Here is a 23,422-nt window from a genome sequence, read left to right on the forward strand (position 1 = left end):
AAATAACATGAACTGGAAGAGTGTTGAGTTGGCTTTGCAACATAAATGGCTACAGTATAATTTAATTCCGGAAATGAACGCAAAATTAGTTAATAACATGACTGAGGAAGTTCAAAGCAAGTTTGACTTTGCAAAGCTTAATAGAAGTGGGAAGATAGAAATAGCTGCTAACGTTAACAAGGTATTACTCATATAGCAATTATCACCAAGGCAGACAAAGGCGATTCAATCATACTCATGTACGATGAAGACTACATCCACAACACACAGGTATTTTTCAGATGTGCCTAGTTCATAAAAATAATTTCTAACAGAAAATATGTATATATACGAGCAAACGTTCTAGAGAAGTGGGGCATCTGGGTTCGAGTCCCGGTCCGGCACAAATTTTCAACTTCACCACTGAGTTATTTCAATGGCTGAAGTCCTAATTTCTTGTAATATACTTTTTTTGCAGCTGCTGCAGCACCAGTGACGTCCGTTCTGGCGAACATGCTCTACAGAACAGACAACACATGTCCGACGGAACAGACAGCACATATCAATAGCAGAAATGTTTATAAATACTTGGAGAACGAATTTTTTAGCGTAAATCACGACAAAAAACAGGAAACCGCACATATATTATGAAAGATACGTCAATGACATTATTCTATTATACAGGTTTATTGTGAGTGAAATGACATTGTTCTGTTATACCGATTTATTGTGAGTAAAATACAAAAAATTGCTAGGATATAGGCGCCTTACAGCTTTCGACTGACTTGACTGACGAGCTTGAAAGACAGAAAAGCGTAACCCTGCTGGACCCTGTGATTACTAACAACGACCAGAGACACAAAAAACTACACACAGGATACCATTCAATACTGACGTGATCACGAATGCTGAATCATATGATCCTTGAAGAAGGAGTTTCTGGTCTACGATATAAAGAACGTTAAAGTTACCCTTTAATGAGGACTAGATTGAGAAAGAAATTCAAGTGATCATGCTGACAGATCGAGCAAACAGGTACGGAAACAGTTACATCATCAATGTGTACAGGAAATTAAATACAGAAAAAGTAATCGACCAGTGATGCATCAGAATAATAAGAGAATTGGGTCGTTAACGTTTAGTGGCGTGCATTCCGAAAACAGTGACACCGCTTCCGGATAGCTACTGTTAGTATTGGCTTTCAGACTGTGGGTACTTTTCGAAACTGGTTACACCACGGAACTGCAAAAGACATGCGACAACTGACGTGACTCAAGAGTGTATTACGCGAACTGGAATGATTATCAATAGCTTTACATAAGAAGGAAGCGAGTGACAAGGTTTAGGACGCTGTCCCCGGATGGGAGTTGTGGTGCACTGACGACACATTTAAAAATGCAGTCTCAAGGTAGGTCGGGAGTGAAAGCATGGAAGTGTTGCACAGAGCCTAGAAGAAACGTGACTGAACATACAGAAGATCCATGAAATATTTACCCAATTTACCCACATAAATCGAGCCGCATAAACAATTTTGAAAGAACAGAGTGAATTAACACGAAAATGGTTTCGAGAATTGCTGTTGTGGCTTGTGCTGACTGTGGTGCTCTGCTGTTGCTGGCTGCATGACAACCTGTGACGTAATTCATCAGTCAGTGAATCACTGTGCATCGGGTTTGTTCCAAGACAGCTGAAAAGTACAAAAAGCGGCAGCGTCTGGCCCAGTGCGTACTGCCACAGACGCCCCTTTGAGTTTTTCTGCTCGGTCAGCTTCCTCGGTGCTGCAGCCTCCTAAAACTCACTCACTCACCTCACCTGGCCTGTCATCGCTGTCCACCTACTAATGCATACGCCACCTCTGAGCTAATTGATGGGCCTGGGAATAAGTTGGACGACCGGAAAATAAGTACCTGACGTACCTTGTAAAAAACGTACTACACTGTTGAGGAACAGTGCCCTCAAATAAAGCTGGTCTACATAAATATCAATTCCAGATCAATGATAAATATGCATCACATCAGAATATACAGAGCCTTCACAGAAGTCATCAGTTCAAAGTATGTGTCTTCCCAACATAACTCTGATGAACTAGCGAATCCATGGGATATCAAAGAAAATATGCTGCCACTTGGGACTTAATACTATTAGCACCAGCATAGTTCTAATACTGCAGAGAACATCGATCCTCCAATATTCCCCCACTACTGCTAAATTTCCACACTCAGTCGTGGCCAGGAGACCATCTGCGATTATCTGCCGCAATACCGAGTGCATACACAGCAAGGTAAATAGTGTAGACCTGCTTACCAGTATGAATTCGAGACTTGATGCAGTACCACGACATAAGCTTTGCTCTGAACTAACTACATGGGAATCCATAGTAACAACCATACTTCATTTAACTTTTTAGCACCAATTATAATCAATTGTGAGTGAGTGTACAAACTTGTACATTGCAAACATCCGATGAACTGACCGCAAAGCTTATTGCGCCGCTGAGGTTCAGCTGCCACCGTCTTCTGTCCCAGTGTACACCCGTCGTGATCTGCCTCGAACATGGGGACGCTATCCCCATTAGTAACATTTTCTCTGACTGTGATGTCAGACGCTTCACTTTTCTGAATATTCATAACTTAGAGTCACACCAGTATGACACACATAAGCACACTCGAATGCCCCGTTGTAGAAATTTTGTGACTGATCTGTGTTCCATAATACAGATACTTTTCCAAAAGCACTACGTCTTTCCTCCTTCGCTGTCAGGTCCAGCCCTCTGTTACCAATGGGTTTCTTTCCACTCAAACTGCGTCTCGCTTTCTAATTTCGACGGAAGTATCTCTAAACCGTGTGTCTAGAACGTTCGAAACACCTCATCCTTATTTGATTAGTACGTGCAATGCTGCCCACCTAGAATACAACACCCCGAAGGAATCATCCAAGACAAGTGAAATTCGCGGCATGCGATTGCGGCGACAAGAGATGCACGTAATTAGCATTTCAGCGCAGGCGCACATCACGGGCGCCAGTAGCACCACCTGCAATCGCTATATAAAGGGGCAACTGACTGAAATGTGGACGTACCGGAATTGTTCTTTCGGGCTGTTGGTTTGCTTGAGCAGCTTCATTATTTCTCGTAGAAGACAGCAGGCGCCTTTCGAGCACGTTTCGGAAAACGGAAATTTTTGTTAAGGTTCTATGGGACCAAACTGCTGAGGTCATCGGTCCCTAGGCTTACACACTAATTAAACTAACTTAAACTAACACACACTAAGGACAACACATACATCGATACTCGAGGGAGGACTCGAATCTCCAACGGAGGAGCTGCGCGAGCAGTGGCAAGGCGCCCTAGACCGCACGGCTACCCCGCGCCGCGCACGTTTCGAGTTCTACTGAGGGAGAAAAGTTGGCTACAGGAATTGCGGATTACCCTTCAGAGAAATCGATGATCTTGTCGGACGGGATCAAGCAGCTGTGTACATTGCAAACATCAGATGAACTGACCGAAAAGCGGATCCGTAACCGCTGGATGCAGGAGGGAACGACGGACCGAAGGGACCGACTGCACCCACGTCGTTGTCCCACTACACGGCTACACGGGGTAACAGGCATATGGAGCCACAACCAAGTAGCACAGTGCCTTGTTAACTACTTTCCCCCATCGTTTCATGGTGTCTGTTCCACACTAAACCGTACTGGCAGCTTTTACCAACTGAAATCGCATCTTAACTGATCAGGTCACAAGTCGTCGAGATTCTAACCGATATGTTCACAAGGCCAGGAGAGGCGCTGCAGGCAATATCGTACTGTTAGGAAAGGGACTCGAGTCAGTCGTCTGCTGACATAGCCCAGTGAACTGAAATTTCGCCCTACTGTCCTAACGGATACATTCGTCGTACGTCCCACAGTCTGCGGTTATTTCACGTAATGTTGCGTGTCTATTTAGCAGTGGAAACTCTGCACAAACGTCGCTGCCCTCAGTCGCTAAAAGAAGGTCATCGGTCACTGTGTTAACTGTGTTGAGAAGTAGTAGCTGAAATTTGATCTTCTCGGCACATCCTTGACGCTTTGGATCTCTGAAGACTCAATTCCCTAACGATTTCCGAAATGAAATGTTCCATGCGCCTAGCTCCACAACTATTTTGAATTCAAAGTTTGTGAACTCCCGTCGTGCGGCCTTAATGACGTCAGAAATCTTTTCATGTGAATTACCTGAGTACAATTGACAGATCCACCAATGCGCTGCCCTTTCATACCTTGTGACCGTGATACACTGCAATCTGTATATGTGGATATCGCTATCCCATGACATGTGTCTCCTCAGTGTATTTCGACGTACAGGGTGAAAAGTATTTAAACCGACAAACTCTGGGAGGTTGTAGGGGACATCAAAACAAATATTTTCCTCTAATGTCATTTTTTCCTATGAGTAGTATTTAAACCGGTAGAGGAACTGTGCTCTGGGTGGACAATCAACTGGTTCCAGGTTGAGGACACACTGTAAGTGAAATGGACGTAACAACTGCTCTCGAAGGACTGTTCTTATATTCGGCTGATTCGTCCCCATGTTACGTGCAATTGCACGAGTGCTGATTGAAAGATCGCGCTCCACATGCTGCAATACAGCTTCCTCAAATTGCAGCGTTCTTACCGTGCGACGGAGTCCCTGTCCAGGTAATCTGCTAAATGACCCGGTCTCAAGCAGACGTTGGTACACAGCAGCAAATGTCGTATTATCGGGGATACGTATTGTTGTTGATAAACCCGCTGTGCAGCTCGTCCGTTGTGGTGCGCTATGCAGTACGCACCAACCATATCAGTCTACTCACTCCAGGTGTATCGCTCCATTAGTAAACAGAGACGATGCACTACTACATTTGTGGACAGCAGTTGCCTACAACTGAAGATAGTAATACGGCCTCTAACAACTGAAGAGCGTAATACGCCCTCCACAACACAGGAAAAAATGACATTAGGGAAAAATATTTGTTTTGATGATCCCTGCAAGCTCCCAGAGTTTGTCGGTTTAAATACTTTTCAGCCTGTATAAGCACTTTCATCTGATTTACTTACTACCTCAAAGTGATTTCGGTAAATCACCCAGAATTTCTTTACTTCACCATCTACTGACTTGCATATTTAGTTGTTCTTTACCAAACCTAAGTCTCCAGCTTCAGTAGAGACAGACTTTACCTTCCCGTCACGTCTCCTTTTCTCTTTCTTGCTTAATTTTTTCTCCTTTTCTTAGCTAATGTCTGCTTTCTCCACAAAGACATTACTTGGATTCTCTTTTAAAATAAGTTCAGATGGCACAAATCCTGTAGCTTTGTGCCACAGGTTATTAACGGGTTTCTCAAAGACAGGAAAACAGCTGGCCAGGACTGAATGCTTTTTATGATGGTATGTTCTGCATAATTGGTTTAATTCCCTCATTAGTGCTTAACACACGTTCCAATGTGCAAATTATGCCAAAATTAAGATATGTCTTACTAATTTCTTTCCGAGCTACCCTTAAACATTTTCCAGACGAACTGTATTCCCTAGTCAGACAACAATGCCACGCACTTTCCTACTGAGTGAATGCATTCATTTCGTAAGTTATTTACCAGTTCCTTGTCTATAACATATTACCTTACCTACTTTTAAAATGAATCTATAATAACTAAAACAAGTACCACCCCACATGATACCGGTACGTGAACGAACACATCGACTGCTAATAGTTCATTAGGCGCAGGAGACATTACACTGTGACTTAGACCTTGTGTAGGCATGATTCATGATTTACCTCACTGGCACTGGTCACACGTCTCTAACGACCCTTCACCCACATCGATAAGTTATTAAAAATAACAAGTTCTAGTCGTTTAACTATACACATTTTAGCCCTGTAATGTATAATTTCCATGACTCTCACGTGCATAATCAATCATTCGACCCATATACTCATCAGGAAACACAAGCACAGATCTTCTACATCCTCTCAGATCCACCTAAATAATATCCAACTGTGCAGCTCACAATATGTTTTAACCTTTGGATGGTTCTAATAACTCTTCACCATCCTCAAATTATCATCGGCATTCTGTTCCCTTATGATATACGTGGAAATTTCTCTCATGAACACCTTATTTATTCCCTATAAATAAAAAAGCTGGACTAAACTCCTCTCTAACAGGCCGTGAAGGACCAACGGCACTGACCGACCGCCGTGTCATTCTCAGCTCGTAGACGTCACTGTATGCGGATATGGAGGTGCATGTGGTCAGCACACCGCTCTCGCAGCCGTATCTATGTCAGTTTCCAAACCGGATCTCCCTATAAATAAAACATGTGTAATTCCTTGTCTGTTCCCTTACTATGATTATAAGCTTCTTCAATACCTTTGGCAAGGAATCTGCCACTACATTCTCCTCCACCTTTATGTAAATAATGCTGATGCCAAATTGTTGTCAGTCAGCTATGTCTCAATCCACAACATTCCAAAAACCCCAATGTGTTCTGATCAGTATATATTGAGGGCTTACAGCCCAACAAGTATAACTCAAATTTTTAGAATTCCCACACAACAGCCAGCGCTTCCAACTAACTAATGTAATAGTTGATGGCGACTGATAGCGATGAACTGGCAAAGGCCGCAGTTCCATGTGTTAAACCACACCTCCACAATCAGTACCTTCTTGGAAGAGCTCTAAACCCACACTGTAACCACATGTATGAGTGACCACACAAAAACAAAGTTTAAAGTCTGTATGATATAATTATTTATTTATATACACGTCAAGTTCTGTAGGACCAAATTGAGGAGAAAACCTCCTAGGTCATGTAACGTGTCACTACATGAAATTACAAGATAAAAGTAATAACAGATAAAAAATAAAATGTTTAGTAACGCAAAAAGTCAATCCATAAGTTTAAGTAAACGCAATCAATAATACAACAAGGGTCAGCTTATTTTTTTCCAGGAACTCCTCGTCAGAATAGGAGTGACCCATGAGGAAACTCTTCAATATCGATTTGAAAGCGCGTGGATTAATGCCAAGATTTTTGAATTCGAGTGGTAGCTTATTGAAAATGGATGCAGCAGTATACAGTATACTATACACATTTTTACACAAAAGTTAAGGAAGTCTGATCCAAATGCATGTTTGATTTCTGCCGAGTATTAACTTACTGAAAGCTGCCTATTCTTGGAATGAGCTACTATTGTTAACAAGAAATGACAGAAAGGAATATATATATATATATATATATATATATATATATATATATATATATATATATATATATATATATATATTGAGAGGCCAATGTCAAAATACCGAGACTTGTAAACAGGGATCGACAAGAGGTTTGTGAACTTACACCACTTATTGCCAGAACCGCGCGTTTCTGAGCCAAAAATGTACTTTTAGAAGAATAACATGCGACAGAAGCTAATGAAAAAAGGCAAAGTAGACTAACTTTCATGTCGAACGATCACTTACTTCAACTGTTCTGTTTCACTAATCATATGCCCATTCTGTGAAATTAAAACGTCAGGTTCTGTTGAATTGTGTGTTTGAAACTGTAAAAAGTGAGTCTTACTGTGATTTAGTGATAGTTTATTTTCTACAAGCCATGAACTTAGGTTATGAACTGCACTATTTGAAACCGAGCCAATGTTACACACAAAATCCTTTACTACCAAGCTAGTGTCATCAGAACACAGATATATTTTAGAGTAACCCATAATACTAGAGAGCATATCATTTATATAAATAAGGAACAGGAGTGGCCCGAACACTGATCCCTGGGGCATCCCCTACTTGACTGCACCCTACTCAGAACCCACATCACAACCATTCTCAACATTGTAAATAATGACCTTTTGCTGTCTGTTACTGAAGAAAGAGGTGAACCAATTGTGAGTTACTCCCCGTTTTCCATAATGGTCCAACTTATGGAGCAATGTTTTGTGATCAACAGAATCAAACGCCTTACTTAAATAAAAAAAAATATGGCTAGCATTAGAAACCTTTTGTTTAAGTCATCCATTATCTCATAGATAAAAGAGAATATGGCATATTCCGTTGTTGAATGACCTTTAAAGCCGACCTGTACTTTTGACAGCAAATTGTGACACATAAAATTATCCATTATCCTTATATACACAGCCTTTTCAATAACCTTAGCAAACACTGATGGCATAGAAAGAGGTCTAAAATCGTCTACATTATCCCTTTCTCCCTTTTTATAACGCGGCTTTACTACTGAGTACTTTAATCGTTCAGGAAACTGAGCATTCCTAAAGGAAAAATTACAAATATGGCTAAATACGGGGCTAACATGTGCAGCACAGTACTTTATTATTCTGCTAGGCACTCCATCATAACCATGAGAGTCCTCAGTCTTCAAAGACTTAATTATTGACTCAATCTCCCCCTTGTCTATATCACAGAGGAGTATTTCAGACATCAATCTCGGAAAGGCATTTGCCAAGAAAGTTGTATGATTCAATGCAGAATCTTAATTTTTATTTAATTCAGCAGCAATGCTCAGAAAATGATTGTTAAATACTGTACATATACCCGATTTATCAGTAACAGAAATATTTTTACTACGAAGTTACTTGATATCGTCGATCTTGTGCAGCTGACCAGACACTTCCTTCACAACTGACCATATGGTTTTAACTTTATCCTGTGAAGTAGCTATTCTATTTGCATACCACAGACTCTTTGACTTACTAATAACATTTTTAAGTGCCTTATAATACTGTTTGTAATGGGCTACTGTAGTGTGATTGTGGCTACTTCTAACATTTTGATATAATTCCCACTTTGTTCTACATGATATTCTTATTCCTCTAGTCAGGCACACAGTTAAACATCCCGCCACTCTTGTTCCTTGACAAAGTTTAAAAAACTCGCTATTGCCGTTGGATCAAATTTGCTACATAGTTTATAATTACATGCGACATTTGTTTGAGTACAAAAGCCTTTTAGTGTTAAAATTTGTTCATCATGGTCTGAAAGGCCATTCACCCTTTTACTAACAGAATGCCCATCTAGTAATGAAGAATGATTAAAAATATTGTATACCGCTGTGCTACTGTTACACTGCACCCTAGTTGGAAAAAACACAGTATGCATCTGATCATACGAATTTAGGAGATCTACCAACATTCTTTTTCTTGCACCATCATGCAATGAATTTACAGTGAAGTCACCACATATAACTAATTTCTGGTACTTACTACAAAGTGAATCAAGAACCATCTGTAGCTTGAGCAGAAATGCTCTGAAGTCAGAATAAGGGGACCTATAAACAACAACAATTAGATGTTTAGTTTCACTAAATTTAATTGCCCCTACACAACATTCAAATATCTGTTCAGTGCAGTGCCGTGATACGTCTACGGACTCAAATAGCATACTGTTTTTTATATACATAGCCACACCTCCACCCCACAAGAAACTCCTTGAAAATCAGGCAGCTAATACATATCCTGGTAAAGGAAGCCTTTGAATTGTCAAATTATTTAAGTAGTGCTCTGACATACAAATGATTTCAGAGTCAACATCTATAAGTAGTTCACTTACTTTATCTCTAATACCTCTAATATTTTGATGAAATGTGCCAATTCCTTCACTACTCAGTAGCCTATTTTTCACGTTATTGAATGCATCCTTGGAATCCCTTGTGCAGACGCACGGTTCACCCATTTTCAACAGCTGCGTTAAAGAGACAACATTGAGTCCTAGATCTGGGAAAATTTTTCGATAAAACCCAAATAATCCTACCATTTCTTTCTAACTTATTACTTGACTCAAAAATCTTATTTACTTCTTCAGAGTTTCTTATTTTGTTAAGTTTACTTTCATTACGCCCTAATCTATTGCCTGCTCTACCTCTTCTATTGAATCACAATGTCCTTGCCCATATCATCTGGTCAGAAGAATATCTTCTACGTGGACCGTAATTTTATAGGAAAGCGCTCCTCCTAATACATGGTCCATGGCTCTGGTGAACAGAGAAACAGAAATATTGAAGCCAAAGAGGACTACACAAACTAATAACCCTGTACCTCATACAAAAATGCTGTGTATTCTCTAGCGTGCCTCTCCGGAGGAATATTGTGATGTGCATAAGTTACATGTAGTGAGGATAAGAACTTAACTCCACTCAACCATTTCAATAGTTCTTCCTTATTTCCTGGCTTATCACTCTATTTCACTATAATTTCATCCTATTTTCGAGAGTCAGTGACAAGCCTCACACTTTTATTTTTCTTTGTAGCTAAAAGCAGTTTTTTATCATTATTGCTTCGACTCCATACAGTGGCTCCCAATCCTAGGATCTTTTGTTTCTAACTCCTTACTGTCATCTGATTAGTCACCAGTACTGGATGTAGCAAAACCTTCTACGTTTAACCAGAATATTTTCCACAGCCACACTTTTACTGACGTATGACCCAGACTCCAAAACACTGACAGGCTGCTCTATATTTCGCTTAACTTCTTTTAGCCATTCAGTATCCGCTGAGGTGGCAGAACTCATGGGATAGCGACATGTACATATAAAGATGGCGGTAGTATCATGAATACAAGGTATGAAAAGGCAGTTCATTGGTGGGGCTGTCATTTGCACTTACGTCATTCATGTGAAAAGTTATTCGACGTCATTATATATTCCCATTTCATATCTCACCAGTCCACCTAACTTTCAACATCGTTCTGCGGCATCACATTTAAAACGTTTCGATTGACTTCTTTTCCCGTTTTTCCACAGTACATTATTTCCTTTCATACAATTCTGTGCTCCAAATGCATATTCTTAAAACTTTCTTCCTTAAATTAAGGCTGACGTGGTCAGGAACGCCATCTTTGCGTGCCTAGTTTGCTGCCTATGTCCTCATTGCTTCGTCTGGCGTGCCTTTATTTGCTTCCAAGGTAGCAGAGTTCCTTAATTTCGTCTACTTTATGAGCCCTAATTTTCGTGTTTATTTCTGATCTCATTTCAGTTACTCCTCTTCACTCTCGTCCTTCTGAAGTAATCTCAATTTCAGTTCTGTGCTAAGTGAGTGTTGCTTCCATGCAGTATGCCGTATAATTCTCCCTTGCTTCCACTGAGTCTGGCAGTGTCACCAGTGAACCTGATAGCTGATACTCTTTCGCCCTCAATTTTAATTCTACTCCTAGAGCTATGCCGTTTCCGTCATTGTTCTTCGATTTAGGTTGAACAGAAAGGGAGAACTACTTCATCTCTTTCTTAAACCCGTTTTAATCTGAGTACTTGGTTCTTGGTCATCCATTTACTCTTTTTTCGGTTTAGCTTACTCTTAATTTCATCAGAATTTTGAACTTCTTGCATTATTTTACATTGTCGGGCAGTTTTTCTAGGTCTAACAATCATATGACGTAGTCGTCATTTCTCTTAAGTTTTGCTTCAATTAAAAAGTGCGACGTCAGAAATACTCTTCTGCTGCCCTTACCTTCAAGTACCCCACTGTTAAATCTCTCCATAAAAAGGATGACTTCACAGGTGTCAATAAATACCACCAATTGTCACTCTCAACATCTCCTTCTCAAATTTTTGAGAAGGTAATATATTTCAAGGTTGTCATTAACATATGTAATACTGGGGTACTTTGTTAGTCACACTCTGGATTTCGGAAGTGCCATTATAGTGAGTAAGGTGTTGATAAATTTTCTGAGAACATAAAGAAATATTTAAATGATGAAATATTAGCAACTGGGAACACCTATGACTTATCAAACGCTTCCAAATGTCATGACAATCTATTAAAGAAGTTAAGTGTTTAAGGAACATATTGTTCAGCGAATGCCTAGTTTAGACCTTATTTTAAAAAATTGTATGCAAAGAGTCACTCCACGCTGACCGAATAATATAAGGAGTGACCTCTCCATGGACTACCACCTTAACGTTGGTGGGGAGGTTTGTGTGTCTGAGTGATCCACTGAGCTAAGCTGGCGGGAGCTACTCTCCTGGTTGGGTCACCCATGCCAGACGGATTAGTTTGTGAGATTCCAGACAAGGCGTATTCCCCAAGGGACTCCCGTCTTGGATGTATGTGGGCGGTAACCACATGGGCCCTTAGCTAAGGCTTGCACTACTTCACTTACTTGTGTCAGGTTCTTCTGTTTTCTTTCCTATTGGCCTCCCATGGCCTACTCTTGGTTCTTCCGACCCCAGCGGTATTAGGTTTCGAGGTCCAGGGGTGTCTTTCACTTTTCCCTCTACTATCCTGCCCTCGACCCAACGGCGGAGCGAGCGGAAGAAGGATCTTTTATCTCCCAGGCTTTCAACGATTGTGGAGACGGAAGAGGTCATCCCAGATGGACTGTCTCAAAAGGCACCGCTCAGCCGTCATTGAGCTCGCGGCAGTCCGTTGCAGTTATGGTACCGGAAGTCACAAGTCTCATACATATGTTCTGTGATGAACTGTCACAGAATCATAGAGTGTGGGTTACTTCCTCGCAAGCTGTAATCCTCCTTCAAAAAAACCACACAAATGGCAATTTCTCCAGACATTTTCTTTAAAGCCCAATGGCGATGGGGTAAGGACGGTGGTAGCAGGCTTTGAGTGAGGCTGAAAGCTACTAGTCTGGACCTGCACATTGGCGGCAGGTGTGTGATTGTCGCCTCCCTGAGAACCCGTGCGACTACTCGGGGATTCGGTCCTGCATCTGCGACTGGGGAGGCCTATTTAGGACGTCCGCTGCCCACTCTGAATGGGGAAGACCCTAGAAAATGTGGGCTAAACATCGGAACTCACACTTGAACCAGACTGGAAATCTGCACCCAGAAGATCACTCCTTATATTGCAGACGAAAACCAAAGAAGAATGAAATGATAATGACAATAGGGACATGGAATGTCAAGACCCTCCTGGACGTGAACAGTGACAGGCAAGAAAGAAGAACCGCTCTTATCAGCCACGAATTTGCTAGGCTAGATACAGATTTAGCTGCCTTGAGTGAGACTAGACTAACATGTGAAGGACACATCAGTGAGGCAAGTTCAGGGTACACCATCTTCTGGAAAGGGAAGGATCAGGAGAGCCACGTAGCCAAAATAGTGAATGCACATCGACTTACACCTGTTTCAATTAAAGAAAGGCTCATCACTCTTAGAATACCCCTTGGTTCAGACAGCTTCATCACCTTCGTCTTTGCATATGCTCCTACTTTAGATAGCGATGAAGATTCGAAGAATCAGTTCCAACACCAGTCGAACATTACTCTCTCTAAGATACCTGGTAAAGATAAATTAATCCTTCTGGGGGACTTCAACAGCAGAGTGGGAAAGGACAATCGTTTTTGGAGAGACATGATGGGTAAACAAGGGGTCGGAAACTGCAATGCAAATGGGCTATTTCTTCTTGGTCTATGTGCTGAGCACGAGCTCTTCATCAGCAATACGCAATTCCGCTCGCCTAACCGCTATAAGATCACATCGATACACCTACGCTCCAAACATTGGCATCTTATGGACTATGTCATCCCTCGATAGCGTGACAAGAAGGGCATTCTCATCACAAAAGTAGCTCGAAATATCGATGATTGCTGGACTGATCATAAACTCTTAGTTAGCCATCTGAGGCTACCAAAGTACCGCAAGCTACGATCCCACTTCTAAAACCCACAGCGCAAAGATTCAGCATCAATAACCTGCAGAACAAAGACGTTCGCTCACACTTCCAAGACGAGCTGTCAGAACAACTCCATAAATCTACAGCAATCACAGATGATGTCGAACAATAGGCAGCATTAAAGAACATCATCAAAGAGACTGCAGCGATGACAGGAACCTGCGTGGCTTCTATGCTGGAATTAAAGAGCTTTATGGGTCCATCCACTCCTCATCAGGAAACTGAAAGCTGCTGACAACACCACCATGCACACTGAAAGTCAGGACATTTTAAATCGTAGGAAAGAGCACTTCAGCTCACTGTTTAACCGCACTTCTACTGCCACTGGAGACCTTCTCAAACATGTCCTACAGCATCCTCCACAACCCTGAATGGTTGATCCTCCAACTTTTCAAAAATTCAGCAAGGCACTCGATAGTATGAAACCAGGAAAAGCTCGAGGGCCTGACAACATCCCGTTGGAACTTATTCAGGGTGGCGGCTTGCCTCTTAAAACTAGGCTCTTCTCACTCATACTATTAATGTGGGAAACCCTCAAGATACCAGCCGACATGAAGAATTCCACAATTGTCACTATCTTCAAGAAAGGCAATAGAAGCATCTGTGGTAACTACTGGAATACCCTTGCCCTCTGTCGCTGGTAAAATTTTTGCCAGTATCCTTCCTAATCGCCTTCAGAACTTTCAGAGACTGTGCTTCCTGAGTCTCAATGCGGGTTTCGCCCATCAAGAGGGACGATTGACGTGATTTTCTGTGCACGACAACTGCAGGAGAAATGCAGAGACCAACAAAAGCATTTACTATTGTTTTTTTACGGTCTACAAAAGGCCTTTGATACAGTTCCCAGAGAAGCGATGTGGATGGTCTTAAAATGTTTCGGCAGCTCTGAACGTTTTGTTGGTCTGATTAAAGCTCTCCATGAAGACATCACTGGATATTTCATCTGCCAGAATGAAACGTCTAATGAATTCCCAATAACGACTGGCCTCAAACAAACATACGTTCTTGCACCAGCATTATTTGCCTTGTACGTGGCAGCTACGCTTTATGAGACATCTGTGAACAACGCTGGGATACAACTAAAGTACAGGTTGGATGGAGGATTATTTAACCAGTCCAGACTCCATTCAGAAAAATTCACAAGTACCACTCGCGTAACAGAGCTGCAGTATGCGAATGACAATGTCTTTCCAGCTCATTCACCTGCAGAGATGCCGCAGTCTGTTAATTGTTTCAGCAAAGCATACAGACGATTTGGTCTTTCCATCAATATTCAAAAGACAAAGGTGCTCGCACAACCAGCTCCTGGCTCGTCCCTTTCCGATTTCAGCATATCTATTTCTGATACACCCTTGGAACAAGTGGCCCATTTCCTTTATCTAGAAAGCCTATTGTCATCTAATTGCTCATCTGAAAAAGACGTGGAGAATAGAATACGTGCTGCCCACGTAGCATTCGGTCGTCTCAGATAACGAGTCTTCCTGAATAAAGACCTAACACTATACCCCAAATTGATGATGTATAAAACATTTGCCATCTCAGCGCTGCTCTATGGTTGCGAAACCTCGACATTAGGCCTTCGCGATCTGAAGAAACTAGAACGCTTCAACCAACAGATACATCATGAAATATCGAATACCACCGTTCTTGAGAAAGCGAAAATGAATAGTATAGAAGCTCTCATTATTGGGCACCAACTAAGATGGTTTGGGCATGTGCAGCAGATGAGAGCTGACAGACTTCCATGTCAAATGATGTACAGTGAAGTCAGCACAGGTAAAATGTCGCGAGATGCCCCTCTTAAACGCTAGAAGGATCAGTATAAGAAAAATCTATAAACATTGATCATCGCTCCGAGTAACCAGTCCACCATTTTCACGGCTCAACCGTGACAAAGGAAATCTCAGGAGGGAGATGAAAACTCGGATAAGAGTATCAGCCGACGACGACGACCCCATATCACCTACAGGGGGAGAAATACAAAGGGAATCCACAGGTTCGATCACCAGCCCACTACTCTTCTTGCTCTGCGAGTGTTATTGATCTGTCACTTTATTTGGATCAGGAGAATGAATTAGTCCTATTTGCAAATGATACAAGTATTATTGTGAAACTGAGCGAAGAAGAACCAACAGAAAAAATAGTAAATAATGTTTCTATGAAGGTTACTAAATGGCTTTGCACTAACAGGCAAGCGTTAAATTTCGAAAAACTTGGTTCATCGAGATTTCTACCTCCAAAAATACCCCACCTCTTTTTACCAGAGTAAACCAAAACGAATACCAAACAGGCTAGAAAATTGAAGGTTTTTCTGTGTGCATATTGATGAAAACTTAAACTGGAAAAACCATGTAGCAGACCTGCAAAAACTTTCACGTTTGGCTACTTTTTCCATTAGAATCACTGTCAACTTTTGGAATACCAAAGTCAATAAGTTAACATATTTTGTATATTTCCATTCATTGATATTTTATGAGGTGATATTGTGAGGTAACTCTTTGCTTAGGTAAGAAGTGTTGTGTAGAAGAAAGTAATTAGAATTAAGTGGAGTTCACATACATCTTGCAGGTATCTTTTATAGCAGTGGCGAGTGTTAACTGCAGCCTCGCAGTAAATTTCTTCACATAGGAAGTTTGTTATCAACAATCCATCTAAGGTTGAGAATAATATTAGAAGAAAAAGTGATGCGCGTTACCCTTTAATAAATCTAGCTTCAGAACAAAAAGGGGTGAAATATGGAGCTACATAACGCTTTGCCAGTCTATACATGGAAACAAAATGTCTAACACATGGGAGTAGCGATTAAAATGTAAATTAAACATGTTTCCCCTTGACTACTGCTTCTGTACCAAAGAGGGAAATGAAATTTAAAGTGCAATCCTATAGCCATACAACTGCTACTGTTTTTATTTTATTTGGAAGATGTGTATAAGTGTCCTCCGTTTGTTCTGTTGACACATAGCTCATCATAACGTTTGTCTTGAATCTGATCTATGAAACAAGTACTAACTAATCAAGTTTTCTAATGCCAAACTGGCTGTGACATAAGAGATCCTGTGTTCACTCCCATTCTTCTGTATTTTATTCTTGTGTGAAGTTTGAATGAATGGGTTGTTAGGCTGTCTGTGCAATAATTCTAGCATTTATTTGCCGTTGGTATCTTTAGAATTGCATTGATGATATTTTTATGAACGTCTGATGGTATGTCTCCAGTCTCATACATTCTACACACTAACTTTAATAGTTATTTAGTTTGCGTTTCTCGCTCTGCGTTTAATAGTGGGATTCCTCCTGTAGTTGCAATCTTGACTCCTTTGCTTTTAATCTTACAAGAGGTTATTTTGATTTTTCTGTATGCTGCAACTGTCCATCCGAGGACTAATGCTTCATGTTTTTCATGCTGTCATTTCCCCTTAGCTTCCAGACACTTCCATTTATTTCACTCTGAAGGACTTACACTGCTCTATTCCTTTCTTCTCCTGAGCATTTATGTACTTCCTTCTTTCTCTGATCAATTGAAGCATTTTTTTCTGTTACTCAAGGTTTCTCCTCAGTTACATTCCTTGTTCCTATCCAAACTCCGTGATTGTTGTTTCTAGAGACGTCTATTCCTCTTCTACGTATCTGCCTATTGTATCTTCAGACTTAGGGAACTTCAAACACTCATAATAATGCTTAAGTACACACTTATTTTAATGCTGATTCTTCCTTAAACTTAAACCTACGCTTCGTCGTTACTAAGTTCTGGTGTCAGTCTGTGTTTGCTCTTGGATACACCGTACAGTAGCATATCTGAATCTGGAATCTGTTTCTCACTATGCTGTCTGTACTTCGGCTGGTATCTCTCTGTGTCCTCTGTGTCACTATGTCTTTTCCAGGAACACAACCTCCTCTTCTGAGTTTTAAACAGTATTTTCGCTATTACTAAGGGAATAAAATCTACGTCTTTCCACTCTTCTATTTCTACTACTTACCCCATAATCTCTCACAACTTTGTCTTCAGTTCCTTCCTCTACCAAAGTGCACCAATCATCCTACATCCGCAGCTCGTGGTCGTGCGGTAGCGTTCTCGCTTCCCGCGCCCGGGTTCCCGGGTTCGATTCCCGGCGGGGTTAGGGATTTTCCCTGCCTCGTGATGACTGGGTGTTGTGTGCTGTCCTTAGGTTTAAGTAGTTCTAAGTTCTAGCGGACTGATGACCATAGATGTTAAGTCCCATAGTGCTCACAGCCATTTGAACCATCGTACATTATTAGACAATCATCTGAGCTACCGGTACCTTTTAAATTCCATCATATACTTTCTCCATCTCTGTGTCTCCTGTTTGTGACATTGGCGTTTGTACCTGCACGAGTACTGTTCGCGATGGTTTTCTGTATACTCTAATGAGAATAATCCTCAGGATTTTTCAGTTGCTCATTCTCTGGCCTGCTTTCCTACTTATAGCAAATGCTACTCGAGTTACACATTTTTCTACTGATTTTGATATTACCTTACATTGCTATACTTGAGTATTGCGCATCAGTGTGGGCTCCGTACCAGATCGGGTTGACGGAGGAGATAGAGAAGATCCAAAGAATAGCGGCGCGTTTCGTCACAGGGTTATTTGGTAACCGTGATAGCGTTACGGAGATGTTTAACAAACTCAAGTGGCAGAATCTGCAAGAGAGGCGCTCTGCATCGCGGTGTAGCTTGCTGCCAGGTTTCGAGAGGGTGCGTTTCTGGATGAGGTATCGAATATATTGCTTCCCCCTACTTATATCTCCCGAGGAGATCACGAATGTAAAATTAGAGAGATTAGAGCGCGCACGGAGGCTTTCAGACAGTCGTTCTTCCCGCGAACCATAAGCGACTGGAACAGGAAAGGGAGGTAATAACAGTGGCACGTAAAGTGCCCTCCGCCACACACCGTTGGGTGGCTTGCGGAGTATAAATGTAGATGTAGATGTAGACATTCGTCTGACCAGAAATCATTAACTTCTTTCATTTCACATTACTGGCCATCTCTTTATCTGTATTGCGCTTCTGCAAATACCTGTTCTAATTTTCTATCTTCTATACCGTATTCATACTTCTGACATTCCGGGCTCAAGATCTTAGAATGTTACCTTCTCGATTGTTATTCAGCATTGTCTTCTGCATCCTAATGCTGTTGTTCGTTGCTCAGTCTTCTAAGGGCAGTTTCCCATCCGAAGGACAAGAGGATTCCCTCAAATACTGCAAGCTCCTCTGCCCACTTTGACGAGGCTGGTGATAGAACGAGGGTGACCCTTTATGCAAGAAACCTTCAGTCCCCATTGCTAATGGTTTTTACACAAACCTTAAAACGTGGCCGAAATGGAACTTGGACCCACGATATTTTTGGTTAACAGTCAAAGACGCTGTCACAGTGGACGACACTGGGATACACTTTAAGATGTCATCAAGAAGTACAGTCCATCCATGCAGGTAGCTTATAAAACCCATATTTGACCAGTGATGTAATATAGTAATGCTGCTACTGTCTGGGACCCATACCAAATAGGACAGATAGACAAAATGGAGAAGATCCATAGGAGATCAGTGTGTTTTCTCACAGGTTGTCTTAGAAAGTGGGAAAGAACTGTGGATATTCTCAGACAGCTCCAGTGGCCTATGTTACAGTAGAGACTTTGTGCAGCATGCAGCATGCAGTCAAGACTCCGCAGCTGTATTTTTCTATAAATGTCAACAATTATACTTCTTCGTCTTATGTATACCTCACAGAACAACCATGAAAACAAAATCAAAGAGGTTCGAGATGATATCGATGTTTTCCAGTCGATTCTCCAGTGCACGAGCCAGAAAGAGGAACAGGAAGGGAGAAGGGGATGAAGTAATGCAACTGTCTAAAAATCGGAAAAAAATGGTATGTTATAAGCATTTTTAAACATCTTTAATGTTCCAACAATTTTCAGGGTCGTCAGTTTGACCAGAATGGCAACCTGGTGGACTGGTGGGACCCTGTGACCCGCGACAAGTTCCTCAAGAAAGCTGAGTGCTTAATCTCACAGTATGGGAACTATACGGAAGAGCAAACAGGCTTACATGTGAGTATTACTTTTGCTGTTTTCTCCTACTTCCTTCATTCTCTAAAAATCTTACTATCCATCGTCTTTTCAGGAAAGAAATAGCCATACTGCTCTCATTCTTGAAATCAATTTTGTAAATCTTAGTTGCCCCTGTTTGACGAATTGGCATTGTGATGAAAATTCAGATAATGTTGCACTTTTGACTAATCACCATTCTGATGAATGTACATCTAAAGTGAGACAGCAAAGTGTCCCATTTCGCTAATAACCATTTTGGTGAGGATGCAGTAGGACCCTGATTTATGTGCCCCATTTGACAAATCATTTCAATGAAAATGGATTTCACTTGGCACAGCTGGCTACTCCGTTGTATTAACTACGTTTTGATGAAGATGGACCTCATCTGGCACATCTGACTACTTTCATTAGACTAATTGCCATACAAATGAAGATGTATGTCATCTGGCACAGCCGAGTGCTTCATTTAACCAGTGACCTTGACTTGCAGCATTGACTGGCACAGTTTGACTAATCACCATCTGGTAACGACACATTTTATGTGCCACAAACGATTGTCTCATTTGATTAAAGATTTTAATGAATCTGGATTTCACCTGACACATTCCATTCCCAATCTGGACTTAACGCCATGAATGTGCAACTTACCTAGCGTATTTGACTATCTCTTTTAGGTAATCACCATTCTGGCAGAGATGTACCTTATCTTCCACAGCTGACTTCGCAATTTGACTAATCATTACAGTAGAAGTAATTGTAACTGTCACATCTGTCTGCCCTACTTGATCAACTACCATTCAGAAGAAGTGGCACATTTCACTAATACCATTCGACTAATCACCTTCCTGATGAAGGTGCTTCTCATTTAGGTCATGTGATAGCCCCCATTTCACTGACTTCCATGTGGTGAGTATGAATTTTTTTGTGTTGCATTGACTGCACCATTTCACAAACAACTTTGGGGAAGATCATTGTGACTTGGCTCATTTGTCTGCACTATTTGACTAATCTCCACTTCAATGAAGATGTATTTTACCCACCCTCTAGCTGACCAATATGATTAATCACTACACTTGCGGAGATGCATTTCATCTAACATGATTCATTCTGTCCATTTAACTAATCCTTGTGCTGATGAAGCTGGATCTCATATGAGACATTCTACTTTATGAATCTCACATGATGTGGCTATTGTACATCCTGTAGTACTGCAGCATTTAACTGAGTAACAATCCATTCCTAAATATACGAGGCGAACGTCAGTAAAACGACAAACAGCAGGGACAGAATCCTGACTGGAAATGGAGGAGAAAAGGTAAGGTCATGTGAACAGATGTCTGGAAATGGACGGTCTGCGTGCAATGACACAAGGTCTCACAGTACACAGTACAGAGCTGCATACTCGAGGATTATCTGTAGCCCACAGATGACGATTGCGCAGCCAAATGATGCTATCTCTCGTAAGGCTGGTTCGTCGGTAACGAGGACTGATGACAGAAATTCCATAATTGTGATGGTCTAGTGGAAAAAACACCGACAATATCCTTCCTGTAGAGGGAAATGCATCCTTGCACTTGTTGCGGGGGATAGGGACAGTGGCGGTTGTCATGCAGTATATACATAATCGTACTTTGGTTTACAGCTTGTTGCCAGGGGTTTATCTCAATATTCTGTAGAACCCTGTCGTGCAAATCTGGTTTATGCGCAGTCTGCCCGTTCGCCACACGTTCGTCAGTGTGAAAGGACGTATGATCACACAAACGCTCAAAAGGGGCTTTAAATGTTGTGTGATATTGTTGGTGTCTATGAGGTACTTGGTTCAGTATAGCTGTGCTGTTTCTCGACCATTTCCATCTACTTGGCGATACCCGGACACCACCTCTGCTTGTTTCCCACATAAATATCGCACCATTCTGCTGCTTGCAGAACGCTGCGTCAGTCCACAGCCTGCAACACACAAGGAACTCACGTCCGTGGTCAGAGGAACTGCCACTCGTCAGCCTCCACCGTTGCTACGTTGCATTTATGGACACATGTTCATAGGACGTTTTTGCTCCATTTCTAGTCAGGAATCCGTCTCTGCAGTTAGCAGCTTGCATTAAGATTCACCCTGCGACTGCAGAGACGGATTCCTGACTAGAAAATATATATACACTGAAAAGCTGAAGAAACTGCAAAACCTGCCTCATATTATGTAGGTCCCCGGCGGGCACGCAGAAGTGCCGAAACACGATGTGGCAAGGACTCGATAATGTCTGAAGCAGTGCTGGAGGGAGTTGACACCATGAATTCTGCAGACTTGTCCGTAAGATTACGGTGGGGTGGAGAGCTCTTCTGAACAGCACATTGCAAGGCATCCCAGATATGCTCAATAATGTTCATGTGTGGGGAGTCTGGTGGCCAGCGGAAGTGTTTTATCTCAGAATAATGTTCCTGGAGACAGTCTGCAGGTATTCTGGACGTGTGGGGTCTCGCATTGAACTGTTGGAATGCGCAATGGACACGAGTGGATGCAGATGATCAGACAGGATGCTTACGTACGTGTCACCTGTCAGAGTCGTATCAAGAAGTATCAGAGGTTCCATATCACCCCAATTAAACACGCTCCACAACAATATAGAACCTCCACCTGCTTTAATAGTCCCCTGCTGACATGCAGGGTCATTGGATTCGTGAGGTTGTCTCCATACCCGTACACGTCCATCCGCTCCATTCAATACGAGACGAGACTCGTCCGGCCCGGCAACATGTTTCCAGTCATCAACAGTTCAATGTAAGTTTTGACGGGCCGAGGCGAGGCGTGAACTATGTGTCGTAGAGTCATCAAGGGTATTCGAGTGGGTCTTCGGTTCCGAAAGCCCATATCGATGGTGTTCGGTTGAATGGTTCACACGCTGACACTTGTTGATGGCCAAGTACTGAAATCTGTAGCAGTTTGCCGAAGGGTTGCACTTCTGTCACGTTGAACGATTCTATTCAGTTCTCGTGGTCCTGTTCATGCACGATCTTTTTCCGGCCGCAGCGATGTCGGAGACTTGATGTTTTGCCGGATTCCTGATATTCACGGTACACTTGTGAAATGGTCGCACGGGAAAATCCCCATTTCATCGCTACCTCGGAGACGCTGTGTCCCATCGCTCATGCGCCGACTAAACCACGACGTTCAGTCTCACGTAATTCTTGACACCCTGCCATTGTAGCAGCAGTAACCGATTAAGCAACAGTCTCAGACACTTGTTGGCTTCAATAGGCTTTGCCGACCGCAGTGCCGTATTCTGCCTGTTTACATATCTCTGTATTTGAGTATGCATACCTATACCAGTTTCTTTGGCGCATCGAAAGATGAGGAGCAGGAGCAGCTGACACACGTGACGTGACGCTTTGCTTGCAGCTGAACGGGGTCAACACCCTGGAGCGGAACACTGCGGACAACGGCGGCCTTGAGCTGGCGTACGGCGCCTACCTCGCGCTGGAGCGCCGCAGCGGCCACCCGGAGCCGCGCCTGCCCGCGCTGTCCGGACTCTCCCCGCGGCAGATGTTTTGGGTGTCTGCCGCACAGAACTGGTGCTGCAAGTCAGTATAGGGTACCCCGACCTCAAACTCACTCTGTGTGTACTGTGTCTCTTTTAGTTAGACAGCACTGGCGCTGTGGGGCAACGAAATGTGGAGTCACTCCACATGATTAAAGCAGCTTCAGTAGCTAGCGAGGATGCAGCAAGCTAT

General features: G+C 42.1%; 1 protein-coding gene across 1 annotated transcript in view; it reads left to right on the forward strand.

Annotated features, from left to right (window-relative positions):
• The window catches only part of LOC126162760 (neprilysin-2-like), a 219,531-nt gene that overhangs the window by 187,526 nt on the left and 8,583 nt on the right, over positions 1-23,422 (forward strand). The window contains exons 13-14 of the mRNA XM_049919448.1: positions 19,568-19,699; positions 23,091-23,272. Of these exons, the coding sequence (XP_049775405.1) occupies positions 19,568-19,699; positions 23,091-23,272 (314 nt within the window). The remainder of the gene's footprint in view (positions 1-19,567; positions 19,700-23,090; positions 23,273-23,422) is intronic.

The sequence above is a fragment of the Schistocerca cancellata genome, chromosome 2 (genome assembly GCF_023864275.1).
Source record: "Schistocerca cancellata isolate TAMUIC-IGC-003103 chromosome 2, iqSchCanc2.1, whole genome shotgun sequence".
NCBI lineage: Eukaryota > Metazoa > Arthropoda > Insecta > Orthoptera > Acrididae > Schistocerca > Schistocerca cancellata.